Here is a 27,219-nt window from a genome sequence, read left to right on the forward strand (position 1 = left end):
AGACCATCACTCCTGGCTGTCGGGTTGAATGACAGGCGACAGTCAGGCTGGTATCCCACCGCTATCTGCGGCGTCTCCAGACCTGTCTTTGCTCGTCATTGGGTCTCAATTAGAAGCGGGACATATTACTGAAGACAATTCCACTCCATCCATTGAGATTCAGGCCGAAAGTGCCCGACACAACTGCAAATGTTGGTGTACAGAGGTCAATGGTAGTCGGAGCAAGGGGTGCCGTGGCCTCAGCCCCCATTCTGTGAGCCGCCTAAAGGACCTCGTGGTCATCGATGATAATGTGAAACCAGGGCTCTGAATGCCTCTCTGACGATTGCTCGGTTCTGTCGTTCTGTCGTGTCTCTAGGTCGACGGCTTTCTTCTTGAAGCTTTTTTTCGGCCATGGTTCACCCATCCCTGCCAACATCTTTTAATAGTGGGCATCGCTCGTGTTCAAATGTTGAGAGATTCGCCGATTACTCCAACCAGCTTCTATGAGACCAACTAAGCGTCCTCTCTCAAATGCTGACGCATGTACAGGGTGTTTCAAAAACGACCGGTATATTTGAAACGGCAATAAAAACTAAACGAGCAGCGATAGAAATACACCGTTTGTTGCAATATGCTTGGGACAACAGTACATTTTCAGGCGGACAAACTTTCGAAATTACAGTAGTTACAATTTTCAACAACAGATGGCGCTGCAAGTGATGTGAAAGATATAGAAGACAACGCAGTCTGTGGGTGCGCCATTCTGTACGTCGTTTTTCTGCTGTAAGCGTGTGCTGTTCACAACGTGCAAGTGTGCTGTAGATAGCATGGTTTATTCCTTAGAACAGAGGATTTTTCTGGTGTTGGAATTCCACCGCCTAGAACACAGTGTTGTTGCAACAAGACGAAGTTTTCAACGGAGGTTTAATGTAACCAAAGGACCGAAAAGCGATACAATAAAGGATCTGTTTGAAAAATTTCAACGGACTGGGAACGTGACGGATGAACGTGCTGGAAAGATAGGGCGACCGCGTACGGCAACCACAGAGGGCAATGCGCAGCTAGTGCAGCAGGTGATCCAACAACGGCCTCGGGTTTCTGTTCGCCGTGTTGCAGCTGCGGTCCAAATGACGCCAACGTCCACGTATCGTCTCATGCGCCAGAGTTTACACCTCTATCCATACAAAATTCAAACGCGGCAACCCCTCAGCGCCGCTACCATTGCTGCACGAGAGACATTCGCTAACGATATAGTGCACAGGATTGATGACGGCGATATGCATGTGGGCAGCATTTGGTTTACTGACGAAGCTTATTTTTACCTGGACGGCTTCGTCAATAAACAGAACTGGCGCATATGGGGAACCAAAAAGCCCCATGTTGCAGTCCCATCGTCCCTGCATCTTCAAAAAGTACTGGTCTGGGCCGCCATTTCTTCCAAAGGAATCATTGGCCCATTTTTCAGATCCGAAACGATTACTGCATCACGCTATCTGGACATTCTTCGTGAATTTGTGGCGGTACAAACTGCCTTAGACGACACTGCGAACACCTCGTGGTTTATGCAAGATGGTGGCCGGCCACATCGCACGGCCGACATCTTTAATTTCCTGAATGAATATTTCGATGATCGTGTGATTGCTTGGGCTATCCGAAACATACAGGAGGCGGTGTGGATTGGCCTCCCTATTTGCCAGACATGAACCCCTGTGACTTCTTTCTGTGGGGACACTTGAAAGACCAGGTGTACCGCCAGAATCCAGAAACAATTGAACTACGCCATATTATTGCTACGCATGGTGGATATGTGGAAAATATCGTACTATAGAGTTTCCCAGACCGCAGCGCCATCTGTTGTTGAAAATTGTAACTACTGTAATTTCGAAAGTTTGTCTGCCTGAAAATGTACTGTTGTCCCAAGCATATTGCAACAAACGGTGTATTTCTATCGCTGCTCGTTTAGTTTTTATTGCCGTTTCAAATATACCGGTCATTTTTGAAACACCCTGTATGTAATGAATGTTGGGCTCCAGAAGGTTCCCTTTCTGTGCAGCGACCGTGGAATATAAACTTGTAAAGAATGTAGCAACCAGACGCGGAAACCTAATTTATTTATCTTGTTGCAAATCGATTTCGACTGATATTAGTCATCATCGGTGCTAAAACAAATACAAGAAACAGGGCATAAACAACAACTGCTTTAACAAACGAAAAAATTGACAAAAAAACATAGTTACATCAATTACAACATATACAGATGTCTGAAATTAAAATTTAGAGTCCTAACATACCATTTTCCCAACCGATATATGCCATAAGTAGAAGTTTGGGTAACTTCTTCGTTGTACCTCGTTTCTTTGTCTTAGAGTGCATTTTGAGTACTGTACTTGCATGTATACCCTCAATTAATTTTGGTAATAATGCTGCTTTCTTTACGTGCACAAGAAGAAATTAGCAAATGTGACTGAACAGTAAGTAGATTTGTGACCCACACATAAGAAAGTGTTTCAAATAGAGATCCCGCGTGTCTGGGTTCTGTTCCTTCAGTGTCAGAGGCAAAAAATACAGATGATCTGCATTTCGCCTCTCACGTGTGGTAGGTCTCTGTACTTGTTCAAAATATGTGTCCTTTTTATTTTAAATTTAAGGCGTTATATACGTCAGCAGGAGGCATTATTTCACATTATTACGAGCTATAACTTGTGTAATGAAGCTGCTGTATTGTCTGAAGCTGAAAATAAACTGAAAATTTTATGTACGCGTTTGCCACTTTGCAGCGTTGTCGCAGTAATACTCCAATTTTATTACATTATTTCTCCCTTGTACAGACTGACTATATAGGTAACACTCAAAATTTTAAAAAATGATAATAAAGTACCGTGAAACGAAAGGGAAATGTCCTGTTAAGTATGCAGTTATCTGTAACATTTGCAGCTTTCCTCTAATGATGTGTTTTTGATAAAGGACTTGGCAGTTAAGGAGCGAGGTCTGTGCGTAGGAACATACAAACAGTTAAAATTATTTATGATTTTTATTGTAATGTTCAATGAGAATTACAATGACAATGGGAACTGTAACAATAAATTTATCTTGAGGAAATTGGAAAATATTCACAAGTGAAATACTGGGTACAAGAAAAATTTACAACGAACTGTTAAGTTGTAACTAGAAACATGAACAAAACGATTTATCTCTATTGCTGGTTGGGAAAAAGCTAATACAAAATCAGTCTTAATTAGAATGAAAAGAAATCATTAGTTTCCTTTGACAAACATTAATGAGTAATGAAAAGGTATACGGAAATGAGGAGACTTTTACGGTTGAAATACACGGATACAAAGTGATGGGAAATACTATGAGAATTCTACAATGAATATCAAATAATTACACAACAGAAAATGTAACACATTATTTAGTCTACATATATAAGATAAAATGTAAAGAGTATTTGAACTTTTCAAAGTGTACAGAGACACTGGAAGACTGAAAATGAGGATCTTCAGGTGATTAAAGTTTATTTTAATTTTATATACACCACAGGAAAATTACTTCGGGAAGACATCTGCCGTAAGATTGAAAACTATTGTCTAAAGTTTCATTTGCTGTTTGACTACATATCACAAAATTTATGTTAATGGGTGAGGTACATCAAGACTCACACCGTCGGTTTTTGGTGTTAAAATGAGCGACATAATTTTATTTTCTTCGAATTAGCTGTTGGCAGCAGCAAGGAATACTTATTCGATAAATATACCATAGTGTGACAAATATTGACCCGTAGTTAAATCTGGACGGAAATTTAGCATTTATTTAAGGTAAGGGGAAAGACGTAAGTCGTAACGAGGCGGTTTCGTTAATGTGTTGTTTATAGCACGGGGTTATAACGCCGCCGCTCCCTCCTACTCATCTCTTTCCCTCAACCTTTTCATATCTATTAGCAATAATTTTGCCCACGGTTGTGAGCTTTCGTTACTATTGGCATTTAGCGATAAGAAAAGCCTTCCACTTCGCACAGGTTGCCATTTCTAAGTAAAAACCCGAATGATAACTGACTCTAGATAGGAGTACGATTTTTTTTATTTTATTTTTTTCTCCACATAATCGTTTAAAGTTATCCTCAGGTAAAATAGCTGCAAATCATGTGGCTGAGAGTTAACGGAATACGCTCTAGATTCCTATCCTTGGCAGATTAATGAAGAAAATTTTTTTAAAATCGGGTTTTGCTTTCACACTCGGCCTCTCAAATGTGAAAGTGTGGAAGAAGTAAACGACGCTATTGCCCGGATAGGACAAAGCACACGGCGCGCCATTCACGCCCGTTCTCTTATACACTAGAACAGAGTCCATTAGATAGGAGAGGTGAGCTACAGCTAGAGCACGATAAATAAGAGCGGCGTGCGGCCTAGTTGCGCGGGCGAGGCCGCAGTGGGATGGGCAGGGCTCCGGGCGGCAGGTCGAGCGGCTGCTCACGGCCGCGTGCCGGGCCCGGCACGTTGCGGTCGTCCAGCTCCTCGGGCGGCGGCGCCTGCGTCGTGGGCACGTCGCAGTCCTCCGTGGGCGGCACCACGCAGCGCAGCGACCGCCGGTCGAACACCAGCATGGCCGGGCAGCGCTGCAGCCGCGGGTAGCCGCCCTGGCACTGCCAGTACCGGTTGCACGACTTGCCCAGCGGCACGTTGCCGTTCGCGTCCTCGTTACACAGCGCTAAAAATCACAACAAAACATACTTTACCCTTCTCAAAAGAAAATCTAGTACAACGGGGTGTACTCGAATTAAACCAGTTTATTGCCGAACCAACTACACTACTGGCCATTAAAATTGCTACACCAAGAAGAAATGCAGATGATAAACGGGTATTCAATGGACAAATATGCAGGGTGTTACAAAAAGGTACGGCCAAACTTTCAGGAAACATTCCTCACACACAAAGAAGGAAAATATGTTATGTGGGCATGTGTCCGGAAACGCTTACTTTCCATGTTAGAGCTCATTTTATTACTTCCCTTCGAATCACATTAATCATGGAATGGAAACACACAGCAACAGAACGTACCAGCGTGACTTCAAACACTTTGTTACAGGAAATGTTCAAAATGTCCTCCGTTAGTGAGGATACATGCATCCACCCTCCGTCGCATGGAATCCCTGATGCGCTGATGCAGCCCTGGAGAATGGCGTATTGTATCACAGCCGTCCACAATACGAGCACGAAGAGTCTCTACATTTGGTACCGGGGTTGCGTAGACAAGAGCTTTCAAAAGCCCCCATAAATGAAAGTCAAGAGGGTTGAGGTCAGGAGAGCGTGGAGGCCATGGAATTGGTCCGCCTCTACCAACCCATCGGTCACCGAATCTGTTGTTGAGAAGCGTACGAACACTTCGACTGAAATGTGCAGGAACTCCATCGTGCATGAACCACATGTTGTGTCGTACATGTAAAGGCACATGTTCTAGCAGCACAGGTAGAGTATCCCGTATGAAATCATGATAACGTGCTCCATTGAGCGTAGGTGGAAGAACATAGGGCCCAATCAAGACATCACCAACAATGCCGGCCCAAACGTTCACAGAACATCTGTGTTGATGACGTGATTGCACAATTGCGTGCGGATTCTCGTCAGCACACACATGTTGATTGTGAAAATTTGCAATCTGATCACGTTGGAATGAAGCCTCATCCGTAAAGAGAACATTTGCACTGAAATGAGGATTGACACATTGTTGGATGAACCATTCGCAGAAGTGTACCCGTGGAGGCCAATCAGCTGCTGATAGTGCCTGCACACGCTGTACATGCTACGGAAACAACTGGTTCTCCCGTAGCACTCTCCATACAGTGACGTGGTCAACGTTGCCTTGTACAGCAGCAACTTCTCTGACGCTGACATTAGGGTTATCGTCAACTGCACGAAGAATTGCCTCGTCCATTGCAGGTGTCCTCGTCGTTCTAGGTCTTCCCCAGTCACGAGTCATAGGCTAGAATATTCCGTGCTCCCTAAGACGCCGATCAGTTGCTTCCAACGTCTTCCTGTCGGGACATATTCGTTCTGGAATTCTGTCTCGATACAAACGTACCGCGCCACGCCTATCGCCCCTTGCTAATCCATACATCAAATGGGCATCTGCCAACTCCGCATTTGTAAACATTGCACTGACTGCAAAACCACGGTCGTGATGAACACTAACCTGTTGATGCTACGTACTGATGTGCTTGATGCTAGTACCTTAGAGTAATGAGTCGCATGTCAACACAAGCACCGAAGTCAACATTACCATCCTTCAATTGGGCCAACTGGCGGTGAATCGAGGAAGTACAGTACATACTGACGAAACTAAAATGAGCTCTAACATGGAAATTAAGCGTTTCCGGACACATGTCCACATAACATCTTTTCTTTATTTGTGTGTGAGGAATGTTTCCCGAAAGTTTGGCCGTACCTTTTTGTAACACCCTGTATTATACTCCAACTGACATGTGATTACATTTTCACGCAATTTGGGTGCATAGATCCTGAGGAATCAGTACCCAGAACAACCACCTCTGGCCGTAATAACGGCCTTGATACGCCTGGACATTGAGTCAAACAGAGCTTGGATGGCGTGTACAGGTACAGCTGCCCATGCAGCTTCAACACGATACCGCAGTTCATCAACAGTAGTGACTGGCGTATTGTGACGAGCCAGTTGGTCGGCCACCACTGACCAGACGTTTTCAATTGGTGAGAGATCTGGAGAATGTGCTGGCCAGGGCAGCAGTTCACCATTTTCTGTGTCCAGAAAGGCTGGTACAGGACCTGCAACATGCGGTGGTACATTGTCCTGCTGAAATGTAGGGTTTCGCCGGGATCGAATGAAGGGTAGAGCCACGGGTCGTAACACATCTGAAATGTAACGTCCACTGTTCAAAATGCCGACAATGAGAACAAGAGGTGACCGAGACGTGTAACCAATGGCACCCCATGCCATCACTCCGGGTGATACGCCAGTACGAATACACGCTTCCAATGTGCGTTCACCGCGATGTCGCCAAACACGGATGCGACCATCGTTATGCTGTAAACAGAACCTGGATTCATCCGAAAAAATGACGTTTTACCATTCGTGCACCTAGGTTCGTCGTTGAGTACACCATCGCTGGCGCTCCTGTCTGTGATGCAGCGTCAAGGGTAACCGCAGCCATGGTCTCCGAGCTGATAGTCCAATCTGCTGCAAACGTCGTCGAACTGTTCGTGCAGATGGTTGTTGTCTTGCAAACGTCCCCATCTGTTGACTTAGGGATCGAGACGTGGCTGCACGATCCGTGCCATGCGGATAAGATGCCTGTCATTTCGACTGCTAGTGATACGAGGCCGTTGGGGTCCAGCACGGCGTTCCGTATTACCCTCCTGAACCCACCGATTGGGGTAGCAATTTTAATGGCCAGTAGTGTAGATGTGAGTGTTAGGAAGTTTTTTCTGAAAGCATTCGTATGGACTGCGGCCATGTATTGAAGTAAAACATGCAGATACACAGTTTAGACAAGAAGAGAATAGAAGCGTTTGAAACATGGTGCTACAGATGAATGCTGGAGATTAGATGGGTAGATCATGTAACTAATGAGGAGATACTGAGTAGAAATGGGGGATAAGAAATTCATGGCATAATCTGACTAGAAAAAGGTATCAGTTGATAGAACACATTATGAAACATCAAGGGATTACCAGATTAGTATTGGGTTGGGTTGTTTGGGGAAGGCGACCAGACAGTGAGGTCATCGGTTCATCGGATTAGGGAAGGAAGTCGGCCGTGCCCTTTCAAAGGAACCATTCCGGCATGTGCCTGGAGCGATTTAGGGAAATCACGGAAAACCTAAATCAGGATGGCCGGACGCGGGATTGAACCGTCGTCTTCCCGAATGCGAGGGTTCGGTTGGAAAGTGTGTCATAACGTCGTCTCGTCAGGGACTGCACGACCCCTCCCGCCGGGGGTTCGAGTCCTCCCTTGGGCATGGGTGTGTGTGTTGTTCTTAGCATAAGTTAGTTTAAGTAGTGAATAGGTCTAGGGACCGATGACCTAAGCAGTTTGGTCCCTTAGGAATTCACACACATTTGAACATTCGAGAGCTAAGAGTTTGTTGTTGCTGTGGTCTTTAGTCCGAAGATCTGCAAGCCTCTCCATCTCCGAATAATTACTGCAACTTACATCCTTCCCAGTCTGCTAACTGTATTTATCTCTTGACCTCCCTCTACAATCCCCCCTCCCTCCACCCCACGATACCTTCATCCAATACTAAACTACCGAGCGAGGTGGCGCAGTAGTTAGACACTGGGTTCGCCCTCGATCTTGCATTCAATACTGCTCCGTTTCGTCTACAGTTTGTGTTTTCGGCAATGTCAGTTGCACAGCAGTAAGGGTACGTTTACCGTTGAAGAGGTGGCGGATGTGCACCTCGTGTCTGGGTTCACGTGTGCAATGGTACAATTGCAAAACGACGGTATGCTGAGCTGATCTACAGCGATGACTACTGTTGTGGGTTGGCAGGAGAGCCAACACCGGGTTACTAGAGGAGGCCGAAAGGCACGCGTCTGGAACAGGTCAAGGAAATTACAATTTAGAAAAACGGACGTAGCTGGCGGAATACTTGACTTTAATCCATAAATGGTGAACGTCGGTCTTGACGGTACATTATTACAGTATCAATAGTACCTGGTAATGGTGCCTTGCTAGGCCGTAGCAAATGACGTAGCTGAAGGCTATGCTAACTATCGTCTCGGCAAATGAGAGCGTATTTTGTCAGTCGGTTGTCCAACTGGGGCGAGTGCTAGGAAGTCTCTCTAGACCTGCCGTGTGGCGGCGCTCGGTCTGCAATCACTGATAGTGGCGACACGCGGGTCCGACGTATACTAACGGACCGCGGCCGATTTAAAGGCTACCACCTAGCAAGTGTGGTGTCTGGCGGTGACACCACAACTACCACAGTAATTTTTGTGTGCAAGTGTTGCAAACTCTTCATGAGTAAACGTATCCATACTGCAGTGTATCACTATTGACATACAACTAAAACTGCCGGAACAATAAACCCAAGATATATCGATCATATATGTGCAAGAAATTCATTGATACCTTATAGCGTGTAATACGTTAAGTTAATTAGTTAGTTAAGTGTTCCATAGATCACCTACACGGTTCTTTTATCGTAATGATGTGGAAGAGTCAGGATACGGGATAGGTAACATTAATGTTAACATCAATGAACACATCACTTTTTAGTCCTACTCATGCCACACATTTTATATTATTGGGCAAATGGTTTGAGGTTTTTGCTGCTACATGCAGAACTCCTTTCTGAGCCACTGACAGCTTCAATAATAATAATTAGGGTCATTTTTCCTCTAGTATTGTAGGCGTGGACATCACTATTTTTCTCGAATTGTGATGGGATATTTACGGGGAATTTCAGTAGCGAATATAGAGGATGTCTCTCCTAAGAGTCGCATTTGCTCTAGTATTTTGCAATTTTGTTTTTTCAACGTGTAGGTGGAGTCAGCCCAAACAAATGCAGCTTACCACGTCTTTCATGCGACACCCAGCGTCGACCAGTTTGTTTGCAGTTACAAAAAAATGATTTTTGAAGTGAAATTTTACCAGCCCATTTGACAAAACTGTCCCAAATTAGTCTACTGCGGTATTCGTTTGACCGACGTGTTGCAACAGGGACAGTGAAATGAACTGTCGCGTGGCTAGGGCCTCCCGTCGACTAGACCGGTCGCCTGGTGCAAGTCTTTTTAGTTGTCAGCACTTCGGCGACTTGCTCGATGATGGGGATGAGATAATGATGATGATGAAGACAACACAATACCCACTCCCTGGGCGGAGAAAATCTACGACCCAGCCGGTAATCTAACACGGGCCTCTTTGCATGGTATTCCGTCACGCTGACCACTCAGCTATTGAGACGGACGCAGGGACAGTAAAACACGAGGAATAACTACTATTCCAGCAGCGACAGCAGCGTCCTGGACAGCGGTGTCTACTATCGCTATGCAGAACCACGATGCTCAATCACTGCTAGAGTACTGGTTGTTCTTCGTGTTTTACTGCTCCTGTTAATATATATTTGTAAGACTAATATCACACTAGACTAATCTGAAAGCGCTCTGTCCAGTTGGCACGCAAAATTACAATTAAAAAATCATTTTGTTTGATACGGGAAACAAACCAATGCATTACGTCGACGCTGGGCGTCGTTCGAAAGACGGGATGAACGCGATTTGTTTGGACTGACACCAGCTACACGTTGCACAAACGAAATTGCAGATATCTGCCAAAACACCAGAGAAACTTCGACTGAAGACTTTTAGGAGAGATACGCTATATGTGAAACTTCCTGGCAGATTAAAACTGTGTGCCGGGTGGAGAGTCGAACTCGGGACCCTTACCTTTCGTGGGAAAGTGCTCTACCATCTGAGCTACCCGTCCTCACAGCTTCAATTCTGCGAGTACCTCGTCTCCTACCTTCAAAACATCACAGAAGCTCTTCTGCGAACCTTGCAGAACTAGCACTCCTGGAAGAAAGGATATGCGGACACATGGCTTAGTCACAGCCTGGGGGATGTTTCCAGAATGAGAAACATCCCCCATTCTGGAAACATCCCCCAGGCTGTGGCTAAGCCATGTCTCCGCAATATCCTTTCTTCCATGAGTGCTAGTTCTGCAAGGTTCGCAGAAGAGCTGCTGTGAAGTTTGGAAGGTAGGAGACGAGGTGCTGGCAGAATTGAAGCTGTGAGGCGGGGTAGTGCGTCGTGCTTGGGTAGCTCAGATGGTACAGCACTTGCCCGCGAAAGGCAAAGGTTCCGAGTTCGAGTCTCGGTCCGGCACACAGTTTTAATCTGCCAGGAAGTTTCATATCAGCGCACACTCCGCTGCAGAGTGAAAATCTCATTCTGGCTACCCTGTATGTATTGCAGTTAAAATGCCAACTCATTGGAGAGGTACCTAGATGTCGACAGCGAGCGAACACCACACATTATTATTATTACAGCTCGCTTTTGCGCAATACATACTTTCTTTCTAAGTGATGAGTTACAGCAGAAAATTATTCGATAAGACATTACTGAGTAGAAATATGCATAATATATCAGAAGTGTGATTCGTTTGTTTCCAAGACTAAAAATTATACGAAGAACGTAACTGAACTTAATTGTTTTAGAAGCTCTGTAGTGTGCTTCTCCCAGTTCAAGTTTTTGTCAATATGTACACCCAAAAATTTGGGACATTCTACCCTATCTACTGATTCCTGTTCATGTGCTACATCAACTGTTGGTATACTGGTTGTTGTACGGAACTGAATACAGCGTGTTTTCTCAAAATTAAGGGAGAGTCCATTTTCAGAGGATCACTTAATAATTCTTTGATAAGCATTATTAACATCTCATCGTCAGACATGAAAGGCGTACATTCCACACGAATCGACAGTTTTCTTTCAGTTAGAAGATCACTCTCTAACAAAGCTACGAACTGTAATGTGTGCGCCACAAACACAATAATTGGGTCTTCCCATCTGAGATAAATGTCATGCAACACATGTTCGTGGAGCATAATTCCATCTCCTGTTAAAAAATCACATTGCTTAGTGAGAAATATGTCCTCAAACTAAGGAATAGTTATGACACGATACGCCTCTTTACCGCTACAAAAGTTCGTTTTTAACCCCTGATTTGTTCATGCTGTGGCCCATGCACCAATATAATTCGTCTTTTCCTATCTTTTTAAATCACTGGAAGACGGTAAGTGAGGACGTTACAAATAGGCTCTTACAATCATGCAAAAAAGCAGGTGCTTTGGTAATCACGAAGCTTGTCAATTAGTTGCAGTACTTTAAAACATACACCCAGCGTAAGAAATTCTGCAAGTAGTGTTCTCCACTCTCTACTGGCTCAGAGCATCTCTTGTAGCGACAAGACTGGTTCTCCGTCTCCGATACTTGCCAAGGATAGCTGCATTCCGTAAAAAGAGTTAGTCACGGTTCGCTGTCATCGAATGGAATAAATGTAAAGCTGGAACAGTTTAGCAAATTTTCTAATATCGAGTTCTTCCTATAAAGCTTCTGTGCTTGACCCGTGAAACCCTTTGACTATGTGATGTGAAAGTAGAGAGTCCTCCCAGGATTCGCCTAAATGGCGGGTTAACTCTGCCTGTAAACTAATGAAGGGTGTACAGAGTGTTAGACTTTCGATTGCCAATCCGAAAAGCGTACTCGGTTTGTGCTTCATTCACCACGTTGTTCTGCTCGATGAGTACGTAATGGCAGTTTTAGACAGATACTAACCCGTCCCTTACCATTCCAGCTGTCTGATAACAATTCCACGAGACTCAGCCGGTGCGACTAGATTTTTACAAAGGCCACTGAATTACCGGCTTCGTACGAGAATTAAATACGTCTCTTAGCTTAATATCATTTCTGATATTTTAATGCTGGAAGCGTGGCAATATATGGTAAAAACGTAAATAGTTAAGTCCCTGTTAATACCGAACTCTGGTTTTATGTGGCAGTACTACTATAAAGACGTCAATGGCTCTACAGCGTCAAATGTTTTCATTTCTCGTAATCTTAATGGAATTAGCTGGTTAGTATGGGAGCTATGTATCTGGATGCATTCCTTTGCGTCTTAACATGCCTAGCTGCAGTTACATATTTTTGGTTGTGCGATTTGTCTTTCAGACAGCGATTTACATCCCATCGATATCATTTGAGACAGATAATTAACCCATTATATGGCTATAACTTGCTGTCGAGAACTACCCTGACAATCCCAAGGAATGATTCATGAACAGGCAGGGAATGGGTTAGTTAGCTAAGATTTCAGTTACGTTATTTCAACAGTTTCGTCATTATGCCGAAGCATACACGGCAAGAATCTCAAGTATACGGGACGTTTACAGTCTTAATAGCCTGTAGCTGACATCCAGATAGATGCAGGATGCAGTAATTGAGATGAAGATCCACAGACCCATATCTCGCAGTGCTTCCTGATAGACTGAGATAGTGGCCTCCTTACCCGTGGCCTCCGGCTTCAAGGTAAAAGTAGTATCGCCACTGCCACAAATGCCCCCGCCTTTCACTAAGTCGCCAGTCCTACTCGGCCTGGAGGGAATACAGCGTAGAAATATGCGGAACTCTTAGACCGCAGCTATACGTCTTACTAATAGGCTCTATCGGCCTGTTACACAAGTTAGCTGGACTAGATTAATATTTCACTGGAAAATTAAATATTGAAAAGGTCCAGTATCGATAATATCGTGGAGGCGCCCACCGAAAACAACTTGATATCGTATGTTCTGTCCCAGTTGTGTTAACAAGGAGTGAAACGGACAAGCACTACTTTCTACGTGAACGGCGGCTTGTTAGGGCTCCTAACGTCATCCCTTATATGCCTGAAAATAATAATCGACACCTATTTCAAAAATCGCAATCAAATATCTCACACGTGAATATCCAATCTGCTTGTCGATTGCCCCACGGATACTTTTACTGTATTCTGAGAGGACATATGTTGATAAGCGGATCACAAAAAGTTGATTTTCTTAGCTTCGTTCTTTATCTTATCAGATATTTCCATTAACTACTGTTGCCAGAAATGTCACTTGAGACACTTTAACACACCGATAACTTCTTTTCATGAGAGCGAGAATCATGCTTGTAGAAGCAATCGTAGTAATTGGTTCGCTTCCTATTGCAAAACACTTTTTCAGATTTCTTTCTCCCAAATATGTTTCAGCAGATTTGTACCACCGTCTATGAGTCCTTGTTTCTATCGTAAGACTGTAAATTTTAAAATATTTCAACACTACCAGAGAAAATGAAAAACGAAGACCACACGCTTCTGTTGTCACTGTTGTAGTTTGTCTTTTTCTTTAATTACTATTTTGTTTGGTTTGTAGAACAATCATTCATTTTGTCTGTGTAGGCTCTCATCTGTATTAACATGACCAGTTCCATCTTGCCAGACAAGCGCAACTCATTTGTATATTTAAGACATTTTTTTTTTTTTCATCAGTCTACTGACTGGTTTGATGCGGCCCGCCACGAATTCCTTTCCTGTGCTAACCTCTTCATCTCAGAGTAGCACTTCACTTGCAACCTACGTCCTCAATTATTTGCTGGACGTATTCCAATCTCTGTCTTCCTCTACAGTTTTTGCCCTCTACAGCTCCCTCTAGTACCATGGAAGTCATTCCCTCATGTCTTAGCAGATGTCCTGTCATCCTGTCCCTTCTCCTTATCAGTGTTTTCCACATATTCCTTTCCTCTCAGATTCTGCGTAGAACCTCCTCATTCCTTACCTTATCAGTCCACCTAATTTTCAACATTCGTCTATAGCACCATATCTCAAATGCTTCGATTCTCTTCTGTTCCGGTTTTCCCACAGTCCATGTTTCACTACCATACAATGCTGTACTCCAGACGTACATCCTCAGAAATTTCTTCCTCAAATTAAGGCCGGTATTTGATATTAGTAGACTTTTCTTGGCCAGAAATGTCATTGGTTATTTTACTGCCTAGGTAGCAGAATTCCTTAACTTCATTGACTTCGTGACCATCAATCCTGATGTTAAGTTTCTCGCTGTTCTCATTTCTACTACTTCTCATTACCTTCGTCTTTCTCCGATTTACTCTCAAACCATACTGTGTACTCATTAGACTGTTCATTATGTTCAGCAGATCATTTAATTCTTCTTCACTTTCACTCAGGATAGCAATGTCATAAGCGAATCGTATCATTGATATCCTTTCACCTTGTATTTTAATTCCACTCCTGCACCTTTCTTTTATTTCCATCATTGCTTCCTCGATGTACAGATTGAAGAGTAGGGGCGAAAGGCTACAGCCTTGTCTTACACCCTTCTTAATACGAGCACTTCGTTCTTGACCGTCCACTCTTATTATTCCCTCTTGGTTGTTGTACATATTGTATATGACCCGTCTCTCCCTATAGCTTACCCCTACCTTTTCAGAATCTCGAACAGCTTGCACCATTTTATATCGTCGAACGCTTTTTCCAGGTCGACAAATCCTATGAAAGTGTCTTGATTTTTCTTTAGCCTTGCTTCCATTATTAGCCGTAACGTCAGAATTGCCTCTCTCGTCCCTTTACTTTTCCTAAAGCCAAACTGATCGTCACCTAGCGCATTCTCAATTTTCTTTTCCATTCTTCTGTATATTATTCTTGTAAGCAGCTTCGATGCATGAGCTGTTAAGCTGATTGTGCGATAATTCTCGCACTTGTCAGCTCTTGCCGTCTTCGGAATTGTGTGGATGATGCTTTTCCGAAAGTCAGATGGTATATCGCCAGACTCATATATTCTACACACCAACGTGAATAGTCGTTTTGTTGCAACTTCCCCCAATGATTTTAGAAATTCTGATGGAATGTTATCTATCCCTTCTGCCTTATTTGACCGTAAGTCCTCCAAAGCTCTTTTAAATTCCGATTCTAATACTGGATCCCCTATCTCTTCTAAATCGACTCCTGTTTCTTCTTCTTCTATCACATCAGACAAATCTTCACCCTCATATAGGCTTTCAATGTATTCTTTCCACCTATCTGCTCTTCTCTGCATTTGACAATGGAATTCCCGTTGCACTCTTAATGTTACCACCGTTGCTTTTAATGTCACCAAAGGTTGTATTGTCTTTCCTGTATGCTGAGTCTGTCCTTCCGACAATCATATCTTTTTCGGTGTCTTCACATTTTTCCTGCAGCCATTTCGTCTTAGCTACCCTGCACTTCCTATTTATTTCATTCCTCAGCGACTTGCATTTCTGTATTCCTGATTTTCCCGGAACATGTTTGTACTTCCTCCTTTCATCAATCAACTGAAGTATTTCTTCTGTTACCCATGGTTTCTTCGCAGCTACCTTCTTTGTACCTATGTTTTCCTTCCCAACTTCTGTGATGGCCCTTTTTAGAGATGTCCATTCCTCTTCAACTATACTGCCTACTGCGCTATTCCTTATTGCTGTATCTATAGCGTTAGAGAACTTCAAACGTATCTCGTCATTCCTTAGTACTTCCGTATCCCACTTCTTTGCGTATTGATTCTTCCTGACTAATGTCTTGAACTTCAGCCTACTCTTCATCACTACTATATTGTGATCTGAGTCTATATCTGCTCCTGGGTACGCCTTACAATCCAGTATCTGATTTCGGTATCTCTGTCTGACCATGATGTAATCTAATTGAAATCTTCCCGTATCTCCCGGCCTTTTCCAAGTATACCTCCACCTCTTGTGATTCTTGAACAGGGTATTCGCTAATACTAGCTGAAACTTGTTACAGAACTCAATTAGTCTTTCTCCTCTTTCATTCCTTGTCCCAAGGCCATATTTTCCTGTAACCTTTTCTTCTACTGCATCCCCTACAACTGCATTCCAGTCGCCCATGACTATTAGATTTTCGTCCCCCTTTACATACTGCATTACCCTTTCAATATCCTCATACACTTTCTCTATCTGTTCATCTTCAGCTTGCAACGTCGGCATGTATACCTGAGCTATCGTTGTCGGTGTTGGTCTGCTGTCGATTCTGATTAGAACAATCCGGTCACTGAACTGTTCACAGTAACACACCCTCTGCCCTACCTTCCTATTCATAACGAATCCTACACCTGTTATACCATTTTCTGCTGCTGTTGATATTACCCGATACTCATCTGGCCAGAAATCCTTGTCTTCCTTCCACTTCACTTCACTGACCCCTACTATATCTAGATTGTGCCTTTGCATTTCCCTTTTTAGATTTTCTAGTTTCCCTACCACGTTCAAGCTTCTGACATTCCACGTCCCGACTCGTAGAACGTTATCCTTTCGTAGATTATTCAATCTTTTTCTCATGGTAAGAAGTGTCAAAATATTAGCCCGTACGTGGGGCAGATAACATAGCATTCGGTGAAGATTTCATTTCTATCTTAGACCAGAACGGAAAGGCGCCGAACATAACATAAAAACTGGCTTCTTCGAACTACGATCATGAATTCTGTACAAATTCTTCCTCAACCCAGGAAAGTTCGATGAAGCAACTTAAAAGGATGCAGATTTTTCTGCGTTCTACATACAGATTGTCAGAGGTAAGGTGACCATAATCACAATCTTACAAAGACAGAACGGTGCAGTTAAATAATATCAAACGTATTTTTCATTGTTTGAGGTTAGTGACATCCCTTTCGACAACCGTAATTTGGATTTATTATGGAACAAACAATAATGAAAGGCAAATAATTAATCTCCATTTGCAAAAGTGCTGTCTAAAAGTAAGCTTATTTTTAGACTTTCTGTGCTGTATGAACACCTGTGAAAGAGGGATGCTAACACGAAAAAATTCTGATTGTGAGAAGTATGAGGAGTGGAGGAACTGTGCTCAGTGATGATACGACATATCTCTGTCGAAACTTTAGCAAATAATATGATTGTGGAGTATGGACACTGGACAGTAGACACTACGGAGCTTTCGGCATGGCTAGAACGGGATCGCGGGAGGGGATTCCGAATTAACATAATGATTTTTTTTTTCGTGTCACAGATCTGCTGAAATCTAAGATCGCTTCAAACTTAATAAAAAATCATAAAACTTGTAGAAATACTCGAAGACTTTGCAGCTAAACGAGTAAATCGTTACATGTCCACTATCATTCGGAACATTACACTGCAGTTTCTGATTAAATATGCCAGAACCGGTGCCGCTAAGAGAAAGGCTACATAGGCAACGCACGTTTACGTAACGTTGTGTACCGTGTGGCAGGAAATCCCACTAGAAATTTTCGGCACGGACTCAAACCACTCTCTCTCTCCAGTGTATTCGGTGGATGTTGGAGTCCTGCGACTTTCTATCGCTCAATAGCTCGCAATTATTTCTCAGAGGTGATGTTGTCAAATAGTTGAAGAGATAACAAATTAATTTTTCGGAGGTGGTAATTGTAGCTAAATCTGCCACATGCGTCTGAGTATTATTACTGCCCACCTCAATCATCTACCGTATTTTACGGACTACAAGACGTTGCGGACTATAAGATTCACCTTAATTTTTAAGAAATTTCAATTTTTTAACCGTTTTTATTATTAAACTGCAAAGTCAGACTACAAAAAAATTCTTAGTTTATTAAACCGAACTGATCCCTTAAAATATCTGAAAATTGTCATCTGACCTTTCTCCTTCTTTTTTTCTTCTTCTTCCTCTTCTTCGTCGTCATCGTTGTCCGCTTCGTATATAAGATGGTCTTCACTGCCATCGAGAGCGTTACTTATGCCGCACTTCTTGAAAGATTCAACATTAATATCTTATCTCACTCTAGGCCACGACTGTTTTATCCACTTACGCACTTCTTTGATTGAAGGTCGTTTTAAAGCTCCCTTCGGCGTGAATTCATGTTGGATTTCACCCATCATCCATTTGTTCCATTCTTCTCTCATATATACTTTAAAAGGTTTATTTTTCGAGACATCAAAAGGTTGCATTTGTGGAGTAAGTTCTCCCGGAATAACAGGAAGCTCCATACTTCCCTGTCTCAATTTCTCTTCAACAGAATTTTTCTAATGACTATTAAACAGATCTGGTACAAGAAGAGAACATTTCTTCAATAAAGTACCTTTCCTTCTCTCCTACACTCTGTTAATCAACAATTTCATGCAAGTTTCGTCCATCCAACCCTTGTCATGTATGTGCTTTTGGCACTGTTTTGCGCTTGAAAATGATCGTTGGATTAAGTTTAGTACCGTCGGTACAACATGAAAGGACAACAATTTAATGCATTTTTTCATGTCCACTTGTTTTTATAGCTACAGTTTTAGCACATTTCATGGCAACATTTCTATTACTCGGCACATCAAATGTCAGTGGAGTTTCGTCAATATTCGCTATTTGAGTTAGTTTCACATTGTTTTCTTTCGATGTTGAATAATAAAGCGATGGAAAGATAATATTTTCCCTTAATACTCTTGTGGCATTCTCTGAGATAATTTCGTTTTGGTTCGCATGCTGAGTCCATGACGCTACATAAACCTGTAGCACCAACCAAACTCCACCCTTAAAGTCTGTTAAGTGCCACTGTAGCGCAAGCTTACGAGAGTGTATTCCTGTGTTAATACCAATCCCATTTCGACGGTGTCCTTGAATCCATTTCGATACGTCATTTTCTAGTTTTGGCCATATCGCATTCAGTGCTCTATTTGCACCTTCAGTCTTCTTCATTTTTTCCATTTCTTCTTCACTAGCCCGCCAATCGCCAATGGTTTTTCTGTTGGTGGAGGGTCGATATGCCACTCAGCTGCTATAAATACCTTTTATTTTTCCATTACGAAACTAGCTACAAAAATATTGCGCTCTTACCGATAACACTAACCACTTTAAATTCAAGTTCACTGGCACTTTATACAGTAACTGCAGTATTTCATCATAGGCTAGACAGTATTCCGGATTTTTAATGGCGGAGTGGGAGGGACACTATATTAGCAGGCTTGTGAATCCCCGTAACTCATGTTCATCGCGTCGGTACACTGCTGCTCCCAGTTGAATCCAGTGTTGCCAGATAGAGATAGGTTTCCCGCTGCATCGAATATATGGCCATTTTTAAGACTCGAGGGAATTTTAACTTTTATATAAATTTTATATAAGTTTCAAGTATAGGAAGCACCTGAATTTTGAAGTCAATATTTCGAAGAAAAAGGTGCGTCTTTTAGTTCGTAAAATACGGTAGTGCTCAATCTAGCTAGCTACTGACGCGGAGGTTCCAGGTTATGTTCCTGGAAACCACATAGGGTACGAGTCTGAAATGCAGCTCATTTAGCCTTTTTATTGTTTAACTTGTAGTTATTTGAATAAATTCGTAGTAGTATCGAAACGGCAGTGGCATCAAATCGAAAAGTTTACTCTGGTATCCAAGTCATGTCATCAGCATTATTCTCATATTCGCATTAAATTAAATTTAGCAGACATGGACACAATGTCTGGCAGTATTACGTAATTATGACTTACAACGACCAATCACAATCCGTATACGGGTTATGAATGATCACAACAACAGCAGACACGAGAATCACTTGTTCCTGACGAAGCAATTGGGCGATTTCGTCAAAAATTCTAGCTTCAACACAGACCTGACTCGGAAAATAAACTGATTAATATTTTATACAAGGATTTCGGTGCGAGAAACTTCGATCCCCGATCAGAACTTTGCCGGTACACGATTTTCATTGATTTCTCTCTCTCGTCTAGAGTCAGAGCTGTAATGGAAGATCCTGAATCATCGCGGACTGGTATGAAGAACGCCCAGACGTTTCGAAGGCATTTTCAGAATATGGTTTCCTGTATATCCCCCTTATATGGCATACACCTCGAAAAAGATCTCGAGAATCTGGAGCGTGACGAACTAATTTAATGAGTAAAAATTTCATTTTCAATCTTTATTCGATGGTCTTTCATTTACGTGACGGTCATTAGCTCCGCAATTTGGGATCGCAGGCAAATATTTTTGTAAAGACAAATTTTATGGGTTTAACTAATGTAGAATGATGATATTTCAGACTTCTGACCACATTTAATGTCAAAATGACTTGAGTAATGGGCATCTTTCATCGTCCAAGCCGCTCGGGGTAGCCGCGTGGTCTTATGGCGCCTTGCTCGGTTCGCATGGCTCCCCCCGTTGGAGGTTAGAGTCTTCCCTCGGCCATGGGCGCGTGTGTTGTCCTTAGCGTAAGTTAGTTTATGTTAGATTAAGTAGTATGTAAGTCTAGGGACCGATGACTTCAGCAGTTTGGTCCCATAGGAACATACTACAAATTTCCAAATTATCGTCCAAAAGCTTCAGGTTTAGCTTTAGGTAAATTCCCAGGAAACCCAATAAACACCTACTAATGGAGTACAGCCGTCATTTCAAAATGTGTTGAACCATGCTTGTCGTATGGCAGAATACGGCGTAGCTTCGGGTCATACCAAGTATCGAGTTATCGCGTGCAGGTCACACTGAACACTATCCCTTCTCGTTATTGTAACTAGTAATGCCGAGAGTAAATTTCATGATGCGTGTGTTGCTTACGGTGCTTCTGGCAGCCGTCTACGTTGTCGGGCCAGTCGCAGGAATGCGTGTCCTCATTGTAGAGAAGGCCGCCGATGCAGAGCTGCTCGGTGGAGGTGCCGTTCCAGCACGTCCAGTAGCGCGTGCAAGACGTCTCGTGCCCGAAGATGCCGTACAGCCAATCACAGTGCTCCGTGGAGATGGGTGGGTCTGCAAGATAGGACATGCGCTAAAGCCACGGCATACATATTATTTTATGGCACTGAATCCCGATGTTCACTGTGTTTGTGGGTCTGAAAGAAAAATATACAATAAAAGAGGGATTAGTGCAAAAGAGCTCCGTGTCTCGTAAGCAGCATTTTATAGCAGAAGCATACAATTTATTACTCGAGGATGAACAGGGAGATTGCACGAAGTGCTGCATGGTGTCTTCGAAATTCAACGTGTAAATTTTTATAAGATTGACTATTTGAGTAAGGTTGTCATATTCAAGGTGGTTCCGTGATGATGTTACAAACTTTTAGGGATAATGGAGGAGGGTAAAGGTATCAGTTTGGGGTAAAGGACTCTGGTCCGAAAACAATCGAGTCGAAGGTTGTATGCGAAAATCGTTCTGATATCTCTGACAGTGGATTACATGTACCTATACTGTTGTGGTTTCGGTTTTAGGGTAGGAAACTTTCAGAGGTGGTAGTATCGACCAAAACAGGAAAGAAAAGTGTAGTAAACATGGACCATACAATGCATAACTTAAGACCTATGAGCACTTGTTAATCTTGGATACTGTGAAACACATCTCTTCTACTGGGAGATATTTGGTTTCCATGTGTTTGGAGGACGTAGTATGCAGCAAAACAAGGGAAAAGTCTAGTAAATACGGTGTATAACATCCATACTTTAAGAGCTATGGGCACTTGTTGAGTAGAAGAGTTGGGTGTCAGAGTAGCTCTTAAGGTATGGACTTCAGAGCCCTTGTTTACTGAACATTGTTTTCTTGTTTTGGTCCATACCATCTCCTCTAAAAAGTGAAAACCAAAGAATCTGCAAAAAACGAGATGGGTTTCACAGTATCGGAAATGGAGTGCTCATAGTTCTTAAGGTACGCACTTCGGGACCCATGTTTTCTATACGTCTTTCTTGTTTTGGTCCCTGCTACCACCTCTGAAAATTGCTTATCTTATAATCTTAGCAGCCGGCCAGAGTGGCCGAGCGGTTCTAGGCGCTTCAGTCTGGAACCGCGCGACCGCTACGGTCACAGGTTCGAATCCTGCCTCGGGCATGGCTGTGTGTGATGTCCTTAGGTTAGTTAGGTTTAAGTAGTTCTAAGTTCTAGGGGACTGATGACCTCAGATGTTAAGTCCCATAGTGCTCAGAGCCATTTGAAGCCAATCTTAGCAACAACACTACCGGCACATGTATTCCACAGTCAGGGGTATCAGAAAGACTTTCACTTGTAACTTTCGACTAGGTCGTTTCGGGACCAGCGTCCCTCATCTCAGATTGATAGATTTACCGTTCCTCATTATCGCTAAAAGTTGGATACATAATCACGAAATCACCCTGTGTAACTGAAGTGCGCACATCATTTATACAGCGACAGGTGTGGCGTGTATGGCAAATAACGAGTTCTGCTGTTTGCTCTTTACAGAAGGGACCACTTCCCCTCCTTCCAACCCTTCCTTAACTATCTTTATCTCCTCCTCAACATATACTCTAATTTTGGGATGTTAAGATAAACAGTGATAAAAAATTATTTTACAGCAGTGTATAGTCGTATCTATAATATACTGTGTGATATTTCTTGGGCGTAGATATAAGCTTCTAATATGATTGATTATGCGGAACAGCCACGTAAAATATCGATAGGAAATTGTCAGTCTCGGCCGTCACCGGTAATTTTCAGATCTGAGGGACAAGCCCAGGCGTCGATTCGGAATTCAGCATCAGCGGTGAGGCTAAACAGGTGCTTTACGACAATGATATTCAATAACTCGTTGAGCAAAGCATGAAGCATCGGTTGATATTCCCAGGCAAACTTCAGTGTGTATGCCCAAGACTTAATATAGCTGGCCTGACAATTGCATATTTAAATCTGTCTGGGAATATCAACCGGTTTGGTCACCAAGTCACTGAATGTCAGTAATCGAAGAGCACCTGTTTAGCACACCGCTTTCGCCACCACTGGTGCTGCGTTGACCGCCGGTGCTGCGTTGGATTCAGAAATGGCGCTGGAGCTTATCATTCAGATCTGATGGTGGCCGGTAACGACCGAATTTTATCTGAGTGCGTCGGACAATAAATAATTTCAATAAGAATGTTATCAATGACAGACTTCTCCATTACTACTGAAGTGTAGTTCTTTCGAAAATTTGTATAACTACTTTCTAGTTTTATTCCCATGAGTACATCTGGCGTGGTTTTAATACTCAGTGTCACTGATTCATGATTCCCCAGCTAGTAAACAGAGGGAGTAACTGTGACAAAAGTCAAAGCAAAGTCATTAATCTAGAATTAAGCAGCAATATGAAGCTGCAACATTTCACCAGTTGCGCTTAATTTGCAAAAACTGCCTGACCATGAAGTTAATTACTTATAAATGCAAGTAACATTGTCTTATGAATACGGTAAGGTACAGGTCGATAAGATGAAAACATTGCAGAAACGAACAGAAGGAGCAGATAGAACACCAGCCGTGTTCTGCAGCCAGAAAGTAAAAAAGGACAACGTATTCCTGCAGGAACAAAACAGGAACTGATATAATACTAAATATTCAGACTTCAAACCAAATAACAGAGGAAGAGAGGAAAATGAAGGTTTACTGCCGCGTCAACATTGAGATCGTTAGAGACGGAAATTGGACGTATGGCAGGAAACCGATACTAAAAATTTAAAGGAGCTGTCAGGCCTTTTTGTAAAATCAAGGCAGAACTATATCCGGATGTTCGGACGGCGATTCGAATCCTGCTCCTCCCGAACGCGACTTCAATGCCCTCATTGCTGCACCACATCACACCGTAATACAAGTAAAGACAGCTCAATTTGGTTTACTTGGGCTTCAAATGACCACTTCATTCAACTGCGGTTGCTAATACAGTGAGTAACTAGTCGGGTTTCAAATACACACATCAAAAAAAGTTTTGATCGTCCCAGTTCCCAGAACTCCTCAAGATAGACGTTGAGTGCGTATATTATATCACAGACACAGTCCCTTTGACTGTTCAGAGATGTCGCTAAATCCGCCAAAAGATGTAAACAACTATGCATGAGCAGTGCCTATTAGACGGAGGGAGTCCGACAGCTGATCATTTCCAATCAATCCACCAGGAAGGAGGTATACAGCTCGTGTTGCCTGTAGTTCAACCATGCCTAGACGGTCAATACCGCGGTTCGATAGCGTCCGCATTGTTACTTCGTGCCAGGAAGGGCTCTCAACAAGGGAAGTGTCCAGGTGGAATGAACCAACGCGATGTTGGTCGGACATGGAGGAGATACAGAGAGACAGGAACTGTCGATGACATGCCTCGCTCAGGCCGCTCAAGCGCTACTGCTGCAGTGGATTACCACTACCTACGGATTATGGCTCGGAGGAACTTGGAAAGCAACGCCACCATGTTGAACAATGCTTTTAGTGCAGTCACAGAACGTTGAGTGACGACTCAAACTCTGCGCAATAGGCTGCATGATGCGCAACTTCACTCCCGACGTCCATGGCGAGCTCCATCTTCGCAACCACGACACCATGCGCGGCACAGATGGGCCCCAACAACATGCCGAATGGACCGCTCGGGATTGCCATCGCGTTCTCTTCACCGATGAGCGTCGCATATGCCTTCAACCAGACAATCATCGGACATTTGGTTTCAGGCAACCCAGTCAGGCTGAACGCCTTAGACACACCGTCCATTGAGTGCAGCAAGATGGAGGTTCCCTGCTGTTTTGGGGTGGCATTATGTGGGGCCGACGTACGCCGCTGGTGGTCATGGAAGGCGCCGTAACGACTGTACGATACGTGAATGCCATCCTCGGATCGATAGTGCAACCATATCGGCAGCATACTGACGAGGCATTCGTCTTCATGGACGACAATTCGTGCCCCCATCGTGCACATCTTGTGAATGACTTCCATCAGAATAACGAGATCGCTCGACTAGAGCGGCTAGCATGTTCTCCAAACATGAACCCTATGGAACATGCCTGGGATGGATTGAAAAAGGCTTTTTATGGACGACGTGACCCACCAGCCACTCTGAGGGATCTACACCGAATTGCCGTTGAGGAGTAGGACAATCTGGAATTGTGGATAGTATGCCACGACGAATACAGGCATGCATCAGTTAAAGATAACGTACTACTGGGTATTAGAGGTACCGGCGTGTACAGCAATCTGGACCACCACCTCTGAAGGTCTCGCTGTATGGTGCTACAACATGCAATGTGTGGTTTTCATGAGCAATAAAAAGGGCGGAAATGATGTTTATCTTGATCTATATTCCAATTTTCTGTACGAGTTCCGGAACTCTCGGAACCGTGGTGATGCAAAACTTTTATGATGTGTGTATCAAAAACGCCGAGAAAAAGTACAAATAACTTACTTTCCAAATTAAAGATTGTAGCATGAACCAATAAGATTGGAAGATGAATGTGTGAGAAAGTTCAAAATTTCAGATCGTCCTACAAGATCTACGGCACTCATTGCATGGTACAGTCTCTTAGAGTCGAAGACGTTAAGTACAAAAACATCATAGAAGTATTAAGTGAATAAAATGAGATATAGGAACATTTAGAATACAATACGAGGTTGAGTAAAATACATCAGCGTAGATGGGCACTGGCAAACGCCCTTCTCTACGTACGCTTATGTTATTAATCATACTCACATTACTTCACTGCACCTGTGGAATGAAACATAACAAGTATAATTTGCGTGTAAAAGCCTTTAAATTTCGTTAGTTCTAACGTGTATGAGATACAGATGAGTCAAATCCACGTTACGCACCAAGACTTGCAGTAACAGTTACTTAATAGGAATGCTTTCTGTTTTGGATCATTGTGCGTTAACACGCAGCATGCTCGCCGGGTATAGTGTTTTGTAAGTGAAATAACATATAATTATCACCACTTCACCTCTGACGCTTATCGATACATCTATGCACGTTTCCAAACGTATGAAATTGGACTATGAAGCTTATGGAAAGAAATTACGAAATGCAGTCTGACATTTACTGAAATAACGCAGATACGTTCTCGAACTGTACCCTGTTGCCTTAATTTTCTTTGAGACTCCACCTGCATGATACGGTAAGTGATAAGGTCTAAATAGTTACACGAGCGTCCCTTCACTTTATAGACATATAAGAGATATGAAAAGATAATGAGAGAGCAGTCTTCTTGTTAAACACTATTTCTGCTTGCACACTACATAAATAATATAACTACGGTTAGCGTTTACATCAGAAGAACGTATTTCCACATTTTCTTCACAAATCTTCAAAACTGTTTCTGAATTGGGAAGACTGATTACTGACCGTGAAAGAAAATGAAATTACGTATCCCTGCATTTGATGGTCCCCATAAAATGTGTTTGTTTATGAAATAAAAATGATATTCAAACTTGACTGCATTCCACGGACTTCATATCTTGGATGAATCCAAAAGTAAGAATGCTGTTGGTAGCGCTGGTGCAGAAAACACACTTGGAAACTTCCGTTAGACATCTTGAAACTATGAGGATGTTATTGGAAGAGGCACAGAAATACGGAAGTTCCTAATTTTGTTACTATGTTGTTTAACTATTAACATACTGAAATGAGTGCGGGCTGAAAGAAAGTATTTTAATACCACATCTGGTTACACTTTTATAGAAAGAGACTGCATGAGTACTACAGTTGTCCTTAAGCCTGAACTCATTCTTAAGCCATTACGTGAACCAGAGCTTCCTTTATCAACTTATAACGTACTCTGTGAATGAAGACGTGAATTCCATCCTGACAGGAAAACATTTAGCTGAAGAACAGAATGTAGTAATCCTCGGTGAAACTCATTACCGACGAGGTGCTGCAACTTGACGTTGCTTCAGACAACCGTCGCCCCATTTTCCGTTGTTACGACATACGAATTGTTCTTAGAATTGACGAACAGGAGAAAGCAGTCTACTCTCTAATCACGGTCTGCGATGGCATTGCGTTAATTTGA

General features: G+C 42.9%; 1 protein-coding gene across 1 annotated transcript in view; it reads right to left on the reverse strand.

Moving 5' to 3' along the window:
- Positions 1 to 2,994: 2,994 nt before the first annotated feature.
- The window catches only part of LOC126470647 (protein obstructor-E-like), an 89,250-nt gene continuing 65,025 nt past the window's right edge, over positions 2,995 to 27,219 (reverse strand). The window contains exons 3-4 of the mRNA XM_050098629.1: positions 21,049 to 21,237; positions 2,995 to 4,686 (exon numbers count right to left, since the gene is read on the reverse strand). Coding sequence (XP_049954586.1) covers positions 4,385 to 4,686; positions 21,049 to 21,237 — 491 coding nt within the window. The 3' untranslated portion in view covers positions 2,995 to 4,384. The remainder of the gene's footprint in view (positions 4,687 to 21,048; positions 21,238 to 27,219) is intronic.

This window comes from Schistocerca serialis, chromosome 3 (assembly GCF_023864345.2).
Source record: "Schistocerca serialis cubense isolate TAMUIC-IGC-003099 chromosome 3, iqSchSeri2.2, whole genome shotgun sequence".
NCBI lineage: Eukaryota > Metazoa > Arthropoda > Insecta > Orthoptera > Acrididae > Schistocerca > Schistocerca serialis.